This window comes from Lycium barbarum, chromosome 4 (genome assembly GCF_019175385.1).
Source record: "Lycium barbarum isolate Lr01 chromosome 4, ASM1917538v2, whole genome shotgun sequence".
NCBI classification, from domain to species: Eukaryota; Viridiplantae; Streptophyta; class Magnoliopsida; order Solanales; family Solanaceae; genus Lycium; species Lycium barbarum.
The window spans coordinates 12,019,497-12,036,171 of record NC_083340.1 but is presented as its reverse complement, the minus strand read 5'-3'; the positions used below and the strand labels follow the sequence as shown (position 1 = coordinate 12,036,171).

General features: G+C 40.0%; 1 protein-coding gene across 1 annotated transcript in view; it reads left to right on the top strand.

Moving 5' to 3' along the window:
* LOC132635217 (uncharacterized) overlaps positions 1 to 16,675 on the top strand; it is a 65,843-nt gene that overhangs the window by 34,997 nt on the left and 14,171 nt on the right. Inside the window, exons 39-43 of the mRNA XM_060351509.1 lie at positions 568 to 731; positions 1,430 to 1,586; positions 1,900 to 2,169; positions 5,238 to 5,435; positions 12,425 to 12,467. Coding sequence (XP_060207492.1) covers positions 568 to 731; positions 1,430 to 1,586; positions 1,900 to 2,169; positions 5,238 to 5,435; positions 12,425 to 12,467 — 832 coding nt within the window. The remainder of the gene's footprint in view (positions 1 to 567; positions 732 to 1,429; positions 1,587 to 1,899; positions 2,170 to 5,237; positions 5,436 to 12,424; positions 12,468 to 16,675) is intronic.

Sequence of the window (16,675 nt, the reverse complement as noted above, 5' to 3'; positions counted from 1 at the left end):
TTCTTATATATGGCATCTCCGTGTTTTAATATCAAGAGTACCTATATGATCACCTTTGATGTAGTAGCGTGTAATATGGTTCCAATTCCTCGACTTATAACAAGTTTGGTCAAGCTATCAGAATCAACTTATTTTGAGAAGTTTTTCTTATTAAAAGTGCTTTTTAAAAATTGCTTTGGGACAGAGGAGCAGTTTGTGATTGGTCAATATTTTCAAAAAGTGTTTTGAGTGTCAAAATACAAAAAAGGATATGCATATAAGTTGTCAATTATTTTTAATGTGCGTATTCTTGTTATAAAAAAAGTCAAAAGCACTTATTTTTAGGAGAAGCTACCTTTTTCCGCTAATGCTTCAAACTTAAAAACAGCATCTGCTATTATTCAAAGGCACTTATGTTTTTTACGAAACTATAACAAGTGTTTTAATTGAAATATAAGCACTTTTGATCTTTCAGAGCTTGGCCAAACAGGCTATTAATGCTTCAACGTGCTATTTGTTATTCTGGATTACATTGACAGGGTATATCTATTATCAATTTGCATCTCTTACTGTTCTACTCAATCGCAGATGGTTCCTCTGTGTAATGTGTCTTTCAGTGGCATAACTTTCAATTTACATCAAAGGTCTGACTATCTGAATTCCAGTGTGGCCTTTTCTTTGGCTGCTAGATCATACAATGATAAGTATGACTCTTGGGAGCCTCTTTTGGAGCCAGTTGACGGATTATTGAGGTTTTTTTTCTATTGACTTTTGTAAACTTCCGGTGCTTCTTTCTTTATTATTGTAACAGTTTTACTAATCAGTAAGAATGAGGATAAACTATGAATTTTTTCCTTGCAATTGAAACTAGATTTTTAGAACCCTGGTACTCGACCGTAACACACCATGTGAAGTGTTCTCTTCCTCTTCTGGTTTATTAGATAAAATCCAAACATTTCCTTGATCATGGAACTACTGAGTCTAAGCAAGCTATTTGACTTCATTTGAATTATTTATTTCATAGACATAGATTAAGTTCCTTTCTTGTCTTGCCTAAATGTTGTTTCATTTTCCGATAATTAACATATTATACATGTTCAGTGCACTTGCAATGACCTTCTTTTCGGCATTGATGTTTTGGTTCATAACTGTGGACTGGAAAATGCAACGTGTTTCAATCTTGCCTTAGTAGAATTGTGTCTATATTGGAAGCATAGAACCATTTGCCAAGTCATTCCTATTCTGATTTTTTTTGAAAGCTGGTCAAACTTTCCTTTTGTGAGATGTTTACTAATAATTCAGTTTCAACATTCACTATAGTTTTTATTGTAGAGATCTAGTTGCTGGGGGGATTTGGTTTCGACCTAGCCTTTTTGCAAAATGTTTAGCATGCATGAGAGCACTTCAGTTTCAGGATTTATTTTCTTTAAGTGATCTTTTTGATATTCAGGTACCAGTACGATGTCAATGCTCCTGGTGCAGCTTCCCAGCTTCGTCTTGCATCTCCAAGGGATTTGAACATAAATATATCTGTGTCTAATGCCAACACAATATTTCAGGCTTATGCCAGCTGGAATAATCTCAGCCATGTTAAGGAATCCTACCAGGCAAATCTTCTTACTTAAATAAATATTCTAGCCTGGTATCAATTTCTTCATTATGAAACATCCACGTTTAAGGATCATTACTTTCACTAAAAATGTCTCTCCATCAACCTGCTGTTACTTGTACGTATACATGAGATACTACCATGTTTTGATTCCATGCCACTGAATATCTGAACACATTATTTGAGTAATTCAAGAAACTATTCAAACTAAATATCCGATTACTGTGCTTCATGAGATATTGTATCAGATATCTAGTATATCCTCCTACTGTTTGTAACTTATCCCTATTTTTTTAAATTTTATTTGACAGGAAGCAGTCTCACCAACTGGAGGAGGCAGGTCCATCATTGATGTTCATCACAGAAGAGATTATTTCATTATCCCACAGAATAAACTTGGTCAGGACATTTTCATAAGAGCTACAGAAATCAGGGGACTACCTAGCATAATTAAAATGCCCTCTGGAGATAGCAAACCAATTAAAGTACCTGTTGCGAAGAATATGCTGGATTCACACTTGAAAGGAAGTCTTTTCGAAAAAGGCAATACAATGGTGACAATAATCATAGCAGCCGCAGAGGTATGTTTCCTGTTTCTTTATACTGGTAATAGACAAGCTAAAGGTTTGTGTAAAATACATCAGCACCTTCATAAATGACACAGGGTGTTGTGTCTAATGGAGAAATTAGGAAATTTACTAGCTGTTTCACAGTTGATGCTTGTGAAGTTGCATTTGCTGTTTCTTTTAAGGCATGAGACTTATGCTCTATTTCATGCTTGTGGAGTTGCATTTTCAGCTTTGTTCAGCCTATCTATGTAATTAAGCTCTATTTAATGTCTTTACTAAGAATTTTCTATGACAGAATAAGCAAATCAAAGTGTTCCACTTTTATATGTTGAGTTTATAACCATGGTTTTTGGACAATTCAATATGGTGTTAGAACATGTAGAGATCCTAGGTTCAGGTTCCACTGTTACCCTTCATAAAAAAAAGTTCTATGTGCTTGGCCTAAGGGAAAAGCTCTGAACTTTACACACGAGGGTGTGTATTGAACAATTCGACCACCCTAAGCTTTTAGAAGAGGCTGTTCACATGATTCAACAAAAACCGAGAACCTTGTGCATGTTGTGCTCTGGAGAGAGAGAGAGCGAGAAGATAAGATGAAGAAAATCATCTTCTTGACTTCCGGTCCTGCCAAGTAGTTAGGGTTTAAGTGATTTGCTTCCTAGAAACATTTATCAGGGAAGTGGTTGTGGAGATTCTAATCCTCTATAGCATCTAATGATAAGGAAAGTATGTCTTCAGGATGGAGTGCAAACATAGGCACGGAATGACTCATTCAAGTCTTTGGAAATTCATAACAAGTTTAGCCTTCTTTGGCTCCTCTTTCCTTGAGAGCAGTCGATGGTACCTTAATCTGGATTTGGGCAGACCATGTGGTTGGGGATACTTTTTTCCTGTTTTACTCATGATTCTATCAACCTTCTGCTGTCTGCTTCAGAATGCAATCCCCCCCCCCCCCCCCCCCCCCCCCCCCCCCTCTCTCTTTTTTTCCTTCCTCAGGGGACAAGAATTGTTTCTCCTGGGGTTTTCAAAACTCTCAGGACCAAGATGATAGACAATAGTTTCCTAAGTGGTTTGGGTTTCTAGACTGGTATGATCCTTTAGCATTTGTTAGAATGAATCATTTGGAACCTAGACTGATCTAGGAAGTTCAGTTGCAAAAGTTTTTCCTTGAAGCGCTATCTTACCTTAATGTTCTTGCAATAATTAGCATCATTCAGTGTGTCCTCGTTGTGGATTAACCTATCTAAGATTGTCTTGGTTGGTATAGACATTAGAGAGCTGTTGTTTTTGCTACTATAGAAGATGCAGTGGAGGTAACCTATATTGTTTTCTGGGACGATCCAGTGTTGTTAATTTCACTTGAGGCGTGCTTATCCCTGAAGTCTCAGTGAAACCCATGTTGGGCACTTCATGTTGTTTAAAGGACGATTTAAGCAGATACCAAGGCTCAAAGGCATGCAACTCATCACTCATGAGCTCTGTCTTAAAAAGGCGGCACCAGACAATAAAAACAGTTGTCAGAGTGATATATTAAGTATTAACAGAACATTATGACTGAATTTTTATTGTGATTAGAAACAATTTGAAATTTTAATACAAGAAATAAAAGCTTAAAGATGGTTTCTAAACCTGATTGACATGATATTTATTTTACATATTTCGCTTTATTAGAGCTTCTTCAGATAGTAATTGCTTGGGTCTGTCGTTGATCTTCTTTCTTTCGTTGAAACTTCGATTCTGCTTTGAGTTCAATGCTCTAGCAGATCTTGGAACTTTCTCGCACTTTTACCGTTTTGACAACACTGGGACTTTTTCTTTAGAGGATTTCTAAGAGGCTAGATAATACCTCTTTCCTTTTAGGGTGATGAACGATCATCTCATAGTATTCTTCCTTAACTTTTCTTTTTCTATTTCAATAATGCATGTTATTCAGAACTCTTCGGGATGTTTGCTGTTTCACATGTTCAATGTTCCTCAGTTCTTGCTGCTCTTCTGAAATGTTTGCCCTTATTATACAATATTTATATTTACTATTTAGACTGGTCTTCAAGTATATATGGAGTCTTTCCTTGAGAACTGAAACTCAGTGATATCTTTAGATCCTTACCATGGTTGTGTCGTGAGTGTATCCTTGACCTTCATCAGTTGCTATTGTAACACAATCGCTGGTTAAATATCATCCATGCAGCTTGTTAATAAGAACTAAAGCCTCCCTTATTTCATGAATCCTTTTGAGGATGAAGAAACATGGGGAACCACAATTCTTCCCTTTTGAGCTTTTTCCCCCCTTATCTCCCTGTCCCAATGTTGTAATTCTTGTTTATCAGAACATTCAACTAGTTTCTCCTTTCTTCACTGAGTTTGGGGAAATATTTGTGTGCTTTATGCTGATGCTGTCTGATCCACAAGAGGTGCATACTGGTGTCCAAGAAGTATCAAGCACTATCTAGCTGACCAGATAATATCCAGCTAGTAAACAAGAACCCAAATAGCTAGTGTTGCAGACATAAACCATCATCAACTGTGCTTTGAGCCCAAGCTAGTTGGAGTTGGCTATATGGATCCTTTGTATTCTATTCAAACTAGCATGTGCCTAAAGATCGTTAAACTGTTTTTACAATTGTTTTTAACCTAAGGAAACCCTCCTCCTCTAGCGAGCTTTGGGATCGTCTAGGAATTGTAAATTACATTTGCATAGTTGTTGCAGACCTAAATATAAATAATTAAATGTGCTCCCTCTCGAATAACTTAAACTTTTAGATGAGATAGGTCACACAACTTAACATGTTTTAAAGCAGGCAGAGGTCTTTGTTTGAGTCTTATCACCACCATCAACAAAAGTATTTGTACGTGCTTACTCAGTAATTGAGTTAAGATACACGCGTGAGGAGGTGTGTCCCAGAAAAATATAAAGAAAAGTGTCCCATCTCTGACTGCTTAACTTTTTTGTTGGAACCAGCTAGCTTTTTTACAAGTTGTCTCATCTATAAGATGTTGATTAATTTATGGCTGAAGTCTTGGGAAGCCTGTTGTCTTAGTTATTGTTGTTTGTAACTTACATTGACGGATTTGAAATGCAGTTCCAACAGGTTGAAGGCTTGTCTTCTCATGAGTATGCCGTAGAAGTCCGTCTTGCTCCAGATCAGGGTCACCCTTGTCCATCTATATCCATTCAACAAAGTGCACGCACTCGTGGCAATTGCTCATATGTATCTATATCATCTGATGTGATCTCAGTGAAATGGAATGAAGTATTCTTCTTCAAAGTTGATTCACCGGTCTGTACTTTCTGCCTCCGCAAAGCCTCGTAGGACATACATCATGAATTCAATATTACTAATGATATTGCATATGTCCTGAAAATAATATAATATTTACCACATATGCTGTATGTCTGTCTGCTCATAGAATGCCTAGTGGCGCTGAGGTCGTGTCTATTTAAAAATTGAATCAATTGATCCTTTAATTAATATCATCAAAGGATTCGGATTCATGAATTGTTGGCCATAAAGGGGAACTCAATTTCGGTTCTCAAGATCCTTATATTAAGTTCGGTAGTCATACTTTCTATAGCTTGAATCCCCAAGTGGTTGAAAGAAGCAAATACAAATGAGAGAATCATTACAATGTGCAAGCTTAATGTAAACTGTAATGATACAGAAATGGTTAAGAATAGAGTATTTTGTACTCCTTTTTCGGGTTTTTCTTCATTCTAGGAGATTTATGTATCATCTCCTGACATTCCAAGTTTTATAGACGATTACATGAACTTCTTGGATAGAACTCCACTGTGTGGGGCTGATCCATCTTTGTCACAGAAATAGAAGTCCTTAAGGGTTTGCTGATTGAAAATTTCAAACTGGTTGTAAAAGGATGCTCCCAGGCACATTTATCGAGGACATCCTCTAGGGTCCTTAGTTTCTCTCTCCAGTGATCTCTCCGACCACCGGAAATTTCTCTTATCCTCTATTTTCTCTCCTCCTTTCTCTTTTCTTTATTATGGGTGGGAGTTGTTTCTTTGTTTCAGGTGATAAATCTTTTGAAATTAAAGATATTAGCGAAGGTCAGATTAGGTGGTTCTTGTTCAGTGAACGGAGTAGTCGTTTCTCTAGCAAAATAAAAATCGATGAAAGCAATTGAGATGGGTTTGCAATGCGTTACAACAGGCCTCTCGGGGCTCTGGAAACCTCTATAGAAGATGGGGAAGAAAGCAACAAAATGATCTACATAGAGTATATCAAAATTACAACATTTATGGGCGTTTTATACGTATTGAGATATGGAGGGGAGACAGGAAAAATGCTATTATTATTCCGGAGGTAGATTCTAATCTTGGCTGGGCTGAAATTGCTTCAAAGATTCTCAGATTCTTGGGCAAGCCTTTGAACCCAGCTCTTCAACGGTTCACTTCTCAGGGGAAGTCTTATTTCGAGGCTGCTTGCAAGCTGAGTTGGCCGGATCTGGCAGATCAAGCCAAACCGGTATCGGCAAATTTGTTTCTTTCCTGTTGTCTTGTGGGCACCTTCAACGATCCCTACAACTCGAGCCCAAATCCGGAGGTTATTCAAAAATGGTTTCTGAGCAGATGGAAGATAACAGCTGGGTTGAGGGTCACTCCTATTTCTCACAACCAATTTCTCTTCGAATTCCCGTCGAGGCAGGAGGCGGAGAGGGTAAAAATGGGTGATTGGTTTTGGAATGGAAGAAGCCTTGCTCTCGAATGGTGGTCTCCGGTGGCCGGAACTCAACTTGCAACACCAAAGTCTGCTTCCCGATGGGTGAGAGCTTTCGGAGTTCCATTGCATGCCTGGTCGGAGAAAACCATGAAATTCATCGGTGATTCTTGCGGTGGTTATGTGGATACTGATGAGGACACGAAGAAGAGGAATCATCTTTTCTGGGCTCGTATTTGCATCACTGATTCTACCCAGGAGATTCCCAGCAAGATCGATCTGAAATATGAGGATTGGACCTTTGAGATCTCCATTGTTGCCGATGCTGTTGCAAAAATTACAGCTTCGGGGAATGGGCCACAGGGGCAGGTTATTGACCAGCTGTCCAAGACTAAAAAGCCAGCATGTGTCATGCCTGCAAAGTCAGAGTTTTTAAATTTTGAATCTCCTAGGGTTGGGCCATCCTTTATTTCAGCCCAACAGCAGGGTCAGGCCCAAACTTCAGTCCAGCCCAGAGTGGACCACTTATATTATTCCAGAAGGCAGAAAAGGAATAAAACTCCCCTTATTAAGAAGAGGCCACAATTACATGAGTGGAAATCAAAAGGGCCAGCCCAAACCCTTTATCAGGAAAACCCTACTCTTTTTACAAAAAGGAAGGGCCCAGCTGAAACTTTCGATGCGGATTCAGTAGTGACGACTAGTCAATCTCTTGTCAAAACTGATCACGATGGTTCTATGGCAGATAATGATGATGCAGATGATGAAGCGGAATACTTGCAATCCCTCTCTCTTCTCACTCTCCCCCCTTTACACCCTGAATCTTACTTGCCCAATCCTCAGGGTTCTGATTTTCCCCCTTCCTCTGGAAGTGATACTTTGCAATTAACATGGGATGGGTATAATCACGATATACATCAGGATATTCATACTCCAACAGTAATTGAGATGTCACACTGGACTAAAATAACCATGACTAAAGCATGTAAGGCTTTTGGGGTGAATTCTTTAGGTTTCGAACCTGAAATCTTCGATATGATTCTGCGCATGGAACAGAAAAGGCAATCTCAATTGCAGCAGCAAAAGGGGAGAAGTAGCGAGACTAAGAAACCAAAAAAGAAGGAAGAATTAGAGGCAAAGAAATTGGTTTGCACTATTACATATGAAAAAGGTGAAGGATCCAACAGGGGCAGGCAACTCAAAGCCTTCTCTGAATGAAGGCCAAGATCATTAGCTGGAACGTAAGGGGGCTCAATGATACGAGCAAGAGGAGCACCATCAATTCTCTTATTCAGAAGTGGAAGCCCGACATTCTATGTTTGCAGGAAACTAAGATCCAAGGCTATTCTTTGGAGATAGCTAGACAGTTATGGGGTTCAAGATGGGTTGAATGGGTGGAACTGAAAGCCAGTGGCAATAGAGGGGGTATAATTATATTATGGGATAAAAGACAATGGAGTTGTATTGATGCACACCAGGGACAACACACTATGTCAACTATGATGGAAGGTGTTCAAACTAATTTCAGATTCTGCTTTACTGGTGTATATGGGCCACATACTAACTGGGAAAGGGATGACTTCTGGAATGAATTAGCCGGTGTAAGGGGCCTTTGGAATGAAAGTTGGGTCATCGGAGGAGATTTTAATGTGTGTCGTTTTGAAAGTGAGAGATTCAACTGTATAAGAAGATCTAGAGCCATGAAATGCTTCTCTGAATTTATTCAAGACATGGACTTAGTTGATTTACCATTGCAAGGGGCACTCTATACTTGGACCAGGGGGGAAAATTCACTACAAGCTTCTAGAATTGATAGATTCTTGATTTCTTCAGAGTGGAATAACACTTTTGGCTCTGTGAAACAATTGGCTCTACCTAAGGCTATCTCGGATCATAAACCCATCTCCTTAGAGAGCGGTGACTGGTCTAATGAACCTTCTTATTTTAAATTTGAAAATATGTGGCTCCAGCAGGAAGGTTTTACTGACTTGGTAAAGCAGTGGTGGCAAGGCTACGTAGTTAATGGTTCTCCGGACTTCATCCTCTCTCAAAAGTTGAAATCTTTGAAGAAGGATTTGGTTACATGGAACAAGGAGGATTTTGGCAAAGTTTCTACCAGAACTAACAAAGCTTTGGAAGAAATTTTATTTCTTGAACAGGCAACTGAAGGGAGGTTACAAACTCAAGCTGAAAAGAACAAATTATTGCATTTGAAAATGGAGATCCAACAGTTAGCTAAGGCTGAAGAAACATCTTGGAAACAGAAATCAAGATGCCTGTGGTTGAAAGAAGGGGATAGAAATACTAAATACTTCCAAAGAGCTGCCAACTCTCATAGAAGTTACAACTGTCTTGATAGGTTGAAGGTGGGGGACAACATCACTGATGACAAAGTGCAGGTAAAAGATGCCATTCTTGACTTCTATCAGCAGTTGTATGCTGAGGATGAAGCTTGGAGGCCTTCAGCAACCTTTGAAGGCTTGGGTTGTCTGAACCAAGACGATAGGGATGCTCTTGAACAACCTTTTGAAGAAGAGGAAGTGTTGAGTGCTTTAAACTCTTGTGCCCCTGACAAGAGCCCAGGACCAGATGGCTTCACAATGGCCTTCTATCAGAACTGCTGGGACATTATTAAACAGGACCTTATGGGAACTTTTCATCATTTTCACAGCAATTGCCACATGGTAAAATCCTTCAATGCTTCTTTTATTGCCCTTATCCCTAAAAAGAAAGGTGCTATAGAAAGGTAAAATCCCTACAACTTTTCTACAGTTAAATTTTCTGTTCTGGTCAACAGAAGTCCTGTAGGGTTCTTCTCCCCTAAGAGAGGGATAAGGCAAGGTGACCCCCTATCTCCCTTTCTCTTCATTTTGGCCATGGAGGGTCTCAGTAACATGCTGGAAAAGGCAAAGCAATTGCAGTGGATTGGTGGTTTTGAAGTGGGTAACAGGCCTGGTCTTACCGTTCCTGTTTCTCATCTTCTCTTTGCTGATGACACCCTTATTTTTTGTGGTGCTGAGGAGTCTCAAGTGAGGTATCTCAACCTCACCCTTATGATCTTTGAAGCCTTATCAGGGCTCCACATTAACATGACTAAAAGCATTATTTACCCTGTTAATATGGTTCCAGATTTAGAGTTTCTGGCCAGCATCATGTATTGTAGCACTGGCACTTTCCCCACCACATATCTAGGACTCCCCTTGGGAGCTAGTCACAGATCAATGGAGATTTGGAATGTGGTCATTGAAAAGTTTGAGAAAAGATTGGCCTCTTGGCAACAACAGTACCTTTCTCTTGGCGGCAGAGTAACACTCATCAATAGTGTCTTGGATAGTATTCCTACTTACTTCATGTCTCTGTTCCCAATACCATCAGAGGTTCAATATCAACTTGACAAACTAAGGAGGACTTTTTTATGGGAAGGTAATAGCGAAAATCACAAGTATCATCTAGTCGAGTGGGACAAAGTAACTCTTCCAAAACATCTAGGTGGTCTTGGTATAAAGGATTTAGCATTACACAACAAATGTATGTTAATGAAGTGGCACTGGAGGTTTAACCAAGATGATGCTGGTCTTTGGAAGGAGATTATCCAAGCTAAATATGGTAGCACTAGCCATTGGTGCTCCAACCCAATCTTAACTCCTTATGGAACTGGTTTATGGAAAGATATCAGGAGATTGTGGGATATGTTCTTTCTCAACACTTCCTTCCAAGTGGGAAATGGGGCTCATATTCTATTCTGGAAAGACAAATGGCTTGGCTCTATTACTCTTAAGGATGCTTTTCCCAAGCTGTTCCTTATAACAACTAACCCAGATTCAACAATTGCTCAGAACTGGGAGGACAACTCATGGAATTTGCACCTAAGGAGACACCTAAATGACTGGGAAATAGAGGACATGATAGCATTGATTGGGTGTCTACAGAACAGCTCAGTTCTCACTCAGAAAAATGACAGGCTTAAGTGGGGCAGTAACAAGGACGGTTCTTATTCTGTCAAAGAAGGCTACCTGCTTCTGACCTCCAACAAGGACCTGATTGATCAATGGCCTTGGAAGCTGATTTGGAAAATCAATTTACCGCCTAAAGTCTCCTGTTTCTGCTGGGTCGCTCTAAAAAGGGCTTGTTTAACTCTGGACAACCTCATGAAAAGGAAATTTCATCTTGCTAATAGATGTTACATGTGCCATTGCACCTCTGAAACCATTAACCACCTATTCTTACACTGTCCAGTTGCTACAGATGTGTGGAATATGTTCCTCACTTTGTTTGGTTTGCAATGGGTTATACCACACACTGTCAGGGAAGTTTTTGTCTGTTGGAGTTCTTGGAAAGTTGGGAAGGTCATCAGAAGAATCTGGTCTATGGTCCCTGCTTGCATTTTGTGGTGCTTATGGTTGGAAAGGAACCAAAGATGTTTTCATGGTATTGTAACTGCCAGCTCAAATCTCAAGGCCAGATGCCTGACTACTCTTTTTAGCTGGATTAATTTTACCCCTGCATACAACCCAGACTCTTTTTTGGATTTTATTAGCTCCTTAGTCTTATGATAGATTCTTGGATTTGCCAGCTCTCTAGACTTACGATAGGTTTTTTGTTATCTTTGTATGAGCTGATATTTCCTCCTCTTTTGTAACTATGCATCCCCTTGATGCCTTTGTGATTATAAAACACTTACATCATCAAAAAAAAAAAGGGTTTGCTGATTGAAAATGGTTTTCACCAAAACATAAACTGCTCATATTATGCGAACAACTGTGACCTTATATTCTGTGTTTCCTGGAAACACATTCATTTTTATGTCTGCTTCTCACTGGAACATACATTACATGTCGCACTGCAGTGAGTACAACTGTTAATCACATATCACCTGTCAGATATAATAATAACAGTGAGTGATTCTCTGAATCAAATCAAGGTTCCTCGATGTGCTTTTTTATGAGGTTTTCCGATCACTGAAACAAGAAGAAAATCTATTTGACTTGCCTAGCGCATTGCCCTCCCTCTCTCGCATGTGCGTTTGGTTCCATTTAGGATCATATAGAGGTTCCCAACAGAGAGGGAGGAAGCATATCTAAGATACATCTTCCTTCCATTGCACCCTGTAGTTGAGAGCCAAAATTGTACCCCTAAGGCCATGCCATTATGTTGGATCTCAAAAGAACATAGTGAAAGACATTATACTGGAAGGTAATTTCTGAATTTTAAAGGAATCAAGTGAATGAATAACGGGCACCTGACTCCCATCCCCCCATCCCCACCTCAAAGCCCTTTTGTCCTCCTATTTTACTGAATAAGTTGTAGCATTTTCCACCTAATCGTATTTGTCGATGGATGTTGCCATATTATTTCATTAGTTAATTTCTGCCATCTATGTCTAATATATATAAGACACCAGTCTTTAAGGTTATGATGTTGCGACATTTGGATCTATTGTCTACAGCGAATTCTCCTCTCTAAAATTTCTCTACCTACTATGGGCTACTAGATGATTGTTTTGCGTTCTTCTTATCTTGCTATTTATTTATCGTTTGGCTTTTTTCTCATTGTTTTTTGAAAATTTTCAATTTCATGCTTCCATTACCAAACAGGATTTCTGCAGTCTGGAGTTTGCTGTAATGGATATGGGAAGAGGTATTTATTACTACTGATTTGTGAGGATTTTGTCGTTTACCACTTTCTGATTTTCATGATTCTCATTCGGGGACGGGCAAACTTATTTTGATTTGATTAATCAGAAAACAGTCTTATTATGAGTGAAATGATTGTGAAAACATTATTATGACAGTGTAAAGAAGCAGTAATTGGGAAGTCTAATTACATTCTTGAATCTGCTTATCAGGAAGAATCAGAATCTGGTTAATTGCAGCGCAGCTTATGTTTAGATATGAAAGTTAAAATTAAGACGTTTAGCTGTGGATGTTGTATGAAGGTCTCGTATGGACTCTTTGTCGCTCGAACCTGTGTATTAACAATAGTACAACACCATCTAATAATATTTTTTAAAAAAAATACATAGCAAATTAAGTTTCCTGTGCTTCCACGTCATTCATATACTGATGGTAAGTTAGTAATATGATACATTTCCCAAGTGAATAAGTTGATGTTCTTTTTATGGGGCTATTTTGTCAATCTTTTATGGGATATGCATGTCCTCATTTCTTTGTTTAGTCGTGTAAGTTTTGTCATAAAGAAATTACAAGTTTTCAAAGTTTCCCGGTTAGATCCACACCTATTTTATACTGCTACATTTTATGTGGAAACGTCTTCTCTTAATGCAGAATTTCCTTTAACCAACTTTAGCCATTCCTCAGCCTCTTCACCATTTTTTTTTCAGTAGAAGTAGAATTGGCGGACATTTACTAAGCACTTGGTTAAGTATCTTTTAGTGACATTGAATAACAGGGATGCTGCTTGAATACCTTTTTCACCCTCCACTTAAAAAAGAAAGTGAGATGAAATATGTTTAGTGTTTTAAGTTTAGCTTGCTGAATGCATGCCCTGTAATTGACACATTTGTATGAGCTTTAGCTAAGGCTATGCTTTATGTGCCCTTCTAGATGATAGGTCGATGTTGTAAACTTGTAAGTTTTAGCTTTATGTTGTGTATGTTGTAGGCGAAATGGTCTGGTTTTGGGTGCTTCTCTATTAACTTCTAAAGCCATTACTCTTGCAGTTCCCATTATTTAGACGCTGTCAGCAATAACTGAAGTGGGAAAAGCCATTCAACCAATTCGCCTAGTTGGGGGTATTCTTTTGATTAGATATTTACATCTGGAGCTTTAAGGCCCTTTTGCTGAAGTAAAATTCAGACCTCCTTTCTCACGACTCAGACTAAAGGGTTATGACTGGCATCCGGCAGCATTTCTGCTGAACGAACCGTTAACCCATATGCCTGTCACAACCAGTGTGCCTTTGGTGGCACCATTATCACATCAATGTCAGTTGTACCTAAAAGAACGACAAAGAAATTCTATCATTCTTTCTTAATAATTATTTGATAATAATGACTCGATGCTGCCGGATGCCAGTCATAAGAGGAAGACGAGGGTCGTGAATGACCGGCCGAGGATCAAATGGGGGAATTTGACTAGGACCAGTGCCCAGGAGATAGAGGAGAAGCTGAAAGCCTTGGGGGCTTGGGAGAGTAGTGGGGACGCAAGTAGTATGTGGGATAGGACAACCAATTGCATTAGAGAAGCAGCTAGGGAGGTGCTGGGAGTCTCAAGAGGTGGCCGTGGTAGGCATCAAGGGGGGCTGGTGGTGGAATGGAGAAGTCCAAAGGAAGGTAGAAGCTAAGAAGGCGGCATATGTGGAGTTGGTAGAAAGTAAGGACGAGGAGGAGAAGCGGACGTATAGGGAAATATATAAGATTGTGAGGAAAGAGGCAAAGCTAGCGGTTACGGCCGCGTTTGTGCGCCTGTATGCAGAATTAGAGGACAAAGAAGGAGATAAGAAGTTGTATAGGCTAGCCAAGGCAAGGGACAGGAGGGCACGTGATCTGGATCAAGTAAAGTGCATCAAGGACGAGGACGGCAAAGTATTGGTGGAGGATGCTCTCATTAGACGGAGATGGCAGTCGTACTTCCATGAACTCTTGAACGAAGAAGGGCACAGAGACATTGTGTTGGGAGATTTGGAGCACTCCGAGAGGTGTCGTAACTTTGGGTATTGTAGAAGGATTAAGGTTGAGGAGATTAAGGGTGTTATTCGCAAGATACGCAGGGGCAGAGCGATCGGGCTGGACGAGATTCCGGTTGAATTTTGGAAGAGCGTAGGCAGGGCAGGTTTGGAGTGGCTTATAGCTTTGTTTAAGGTCATCTTCAAGACTGCGAAAATGCCCGAAGAATGGAGGTGGAGCACAATGATTTCTTTGTACAAGAACAAGGGGGATATTCAGAGTTGTAACAACTATAGGGGTATCAAGTTGTAGGGTTATCAAGTTGCTAAGCCACACTATGAAAGTTTGGGAGAGGGTAGTTGAGGTGAGGGTGAGGAGAGACGTGTCTATATCTAAGAATCAGTTTGGATTCATGCCGGGACGCTCGACTACAGAGGTCATTCATCTTGTTAAGAGACTGGTGGAGCAGTATAGGGAGAGGAAAAAGGACCTACATATGGTATTCATCGACCTAGAAAAGGCTTACGATAAAGTTCCAAGGGAGGTTCTAGGGAGGTGTTTGGAGGCTAGAGGTGTTCCTATGGCGTCCACTAGCGCGATATGGACATGTACGATGGAGCCAAGACCTCGGAAAGGACAGTGGGAGGAGACTCAGAGCAATTTCCAGTGATGATAGGGTTGCACCAGGGATCAGCTCTTAGCCCTTTTTTGTTTGCCTTTGTAATGGATGGACTGACCCGACAAATCCAATGTGAGGTGTCTTGGTGTATGCTATTCGCGGATGACATAGTTCTGATTGACGGGTCTCACAGCCGAGTTAATGCTAAGTTAGAGGTGTGGAGACAGATCCTGGAGTCTAAAGGGTTCAGGTTGAGTAGAACCAAGACTGAATACTTGGAGTGCAAGTTCGGTAGATTCACGCATGAGGTTGATATAGAAGTGAGGCTTGGTACTCAGGCCATTCAAAAGAAAGGAAGTTTCAAGTATCTTGGGTCTATTATTCATTGAAATGGAGAGATTGACGAGGATGTCACTCATCGTATTGGTGCAGGGTGGATGAAATGGAGGCTTGCATCCGGAGTCCTGTGTGATAAGAAGATATCACCAAAACTTAAAGGCAAGTTCTACAGGGTAGTGGTTAGACCAACTATGTTGTATGGGGCTAGAGTGTTGGCCAATCAAGAACTCTGACGTTCAAAAGATGAAAGTTGCGGAGATGCGGATGCTGCGATGGATGTGTGGGATATCCGGGACAAGGTGGGAGTGACCTCTGTGGAGGATAAGATGCAGGAAGCGAGATTGAGATGGTTCGGGCATGTGCAGAGGAGATGTGTGGATGCCCCAGTACGGAGGTGTGAGCGGCTAGCTAGGGATGGTTTTAGGAGGGGTAGAGGTAGGCCTAAGAAGTATTGGGGAGAGGTGATTAGACAAGACATGACTCAGGTCCGACTTACCGAGGACATGACCTTAGATAGGAGGTTATGGAGGGCACGAATTAGGGTAGAGGATTAGTAATTATTTGCGTGTTGTCTTACTTATCTGTGCATACTAGTAGTCGTAGTATTACTCTTGTAGGTCCTTATATTTCGATAGTATTTTGTCATGCCTTTCTACACTGCTTTGGATTGTGTGTTATTACCTCTAGCACTATCTGATTGTTTCTTTTACTATGTCGTCCTATTATATTTCTGCTATTTCGGCTTATTCTCACTGTCTATTATTACTAATAATGCTTTTTATATATCTCTTTGAGCCGGGGGTCAATCAGAAACAACCTCCCTGCCCGTCAAAAGGTAGGGGTAAGGTCTGCGTACACTCCCCAGACCCCACATGGTGGGATTATACTGGGTATATTGTTGTTGACCCGATGAAGGACTAAGCAGACGATTCATTTGTTATTTGAGGCCATCATAATGTACACCCCAAATATAAAAGTGTATACTAAATAGACTTTAGAGCCTCTAAGATAGCCAATAAGACTTAATAAGATCATAGGGATGCAACCTGGATAATAAAATAGTCAACAGGAGGAGGCAATCTAACTATCTAACTGCCACCACCAGATTACAAGTGGGGCTCACCAATGGGGAATGAAAGTGATGTTCTCCACTTACCTCAATCTTATGTGTAAAGTCAGACTCACGTGTTGAATAACGTCTCACACGGCTCAATCTACATATTAATAGCTAATTGTGTCATTAACGTCTTAACATGATAAGTT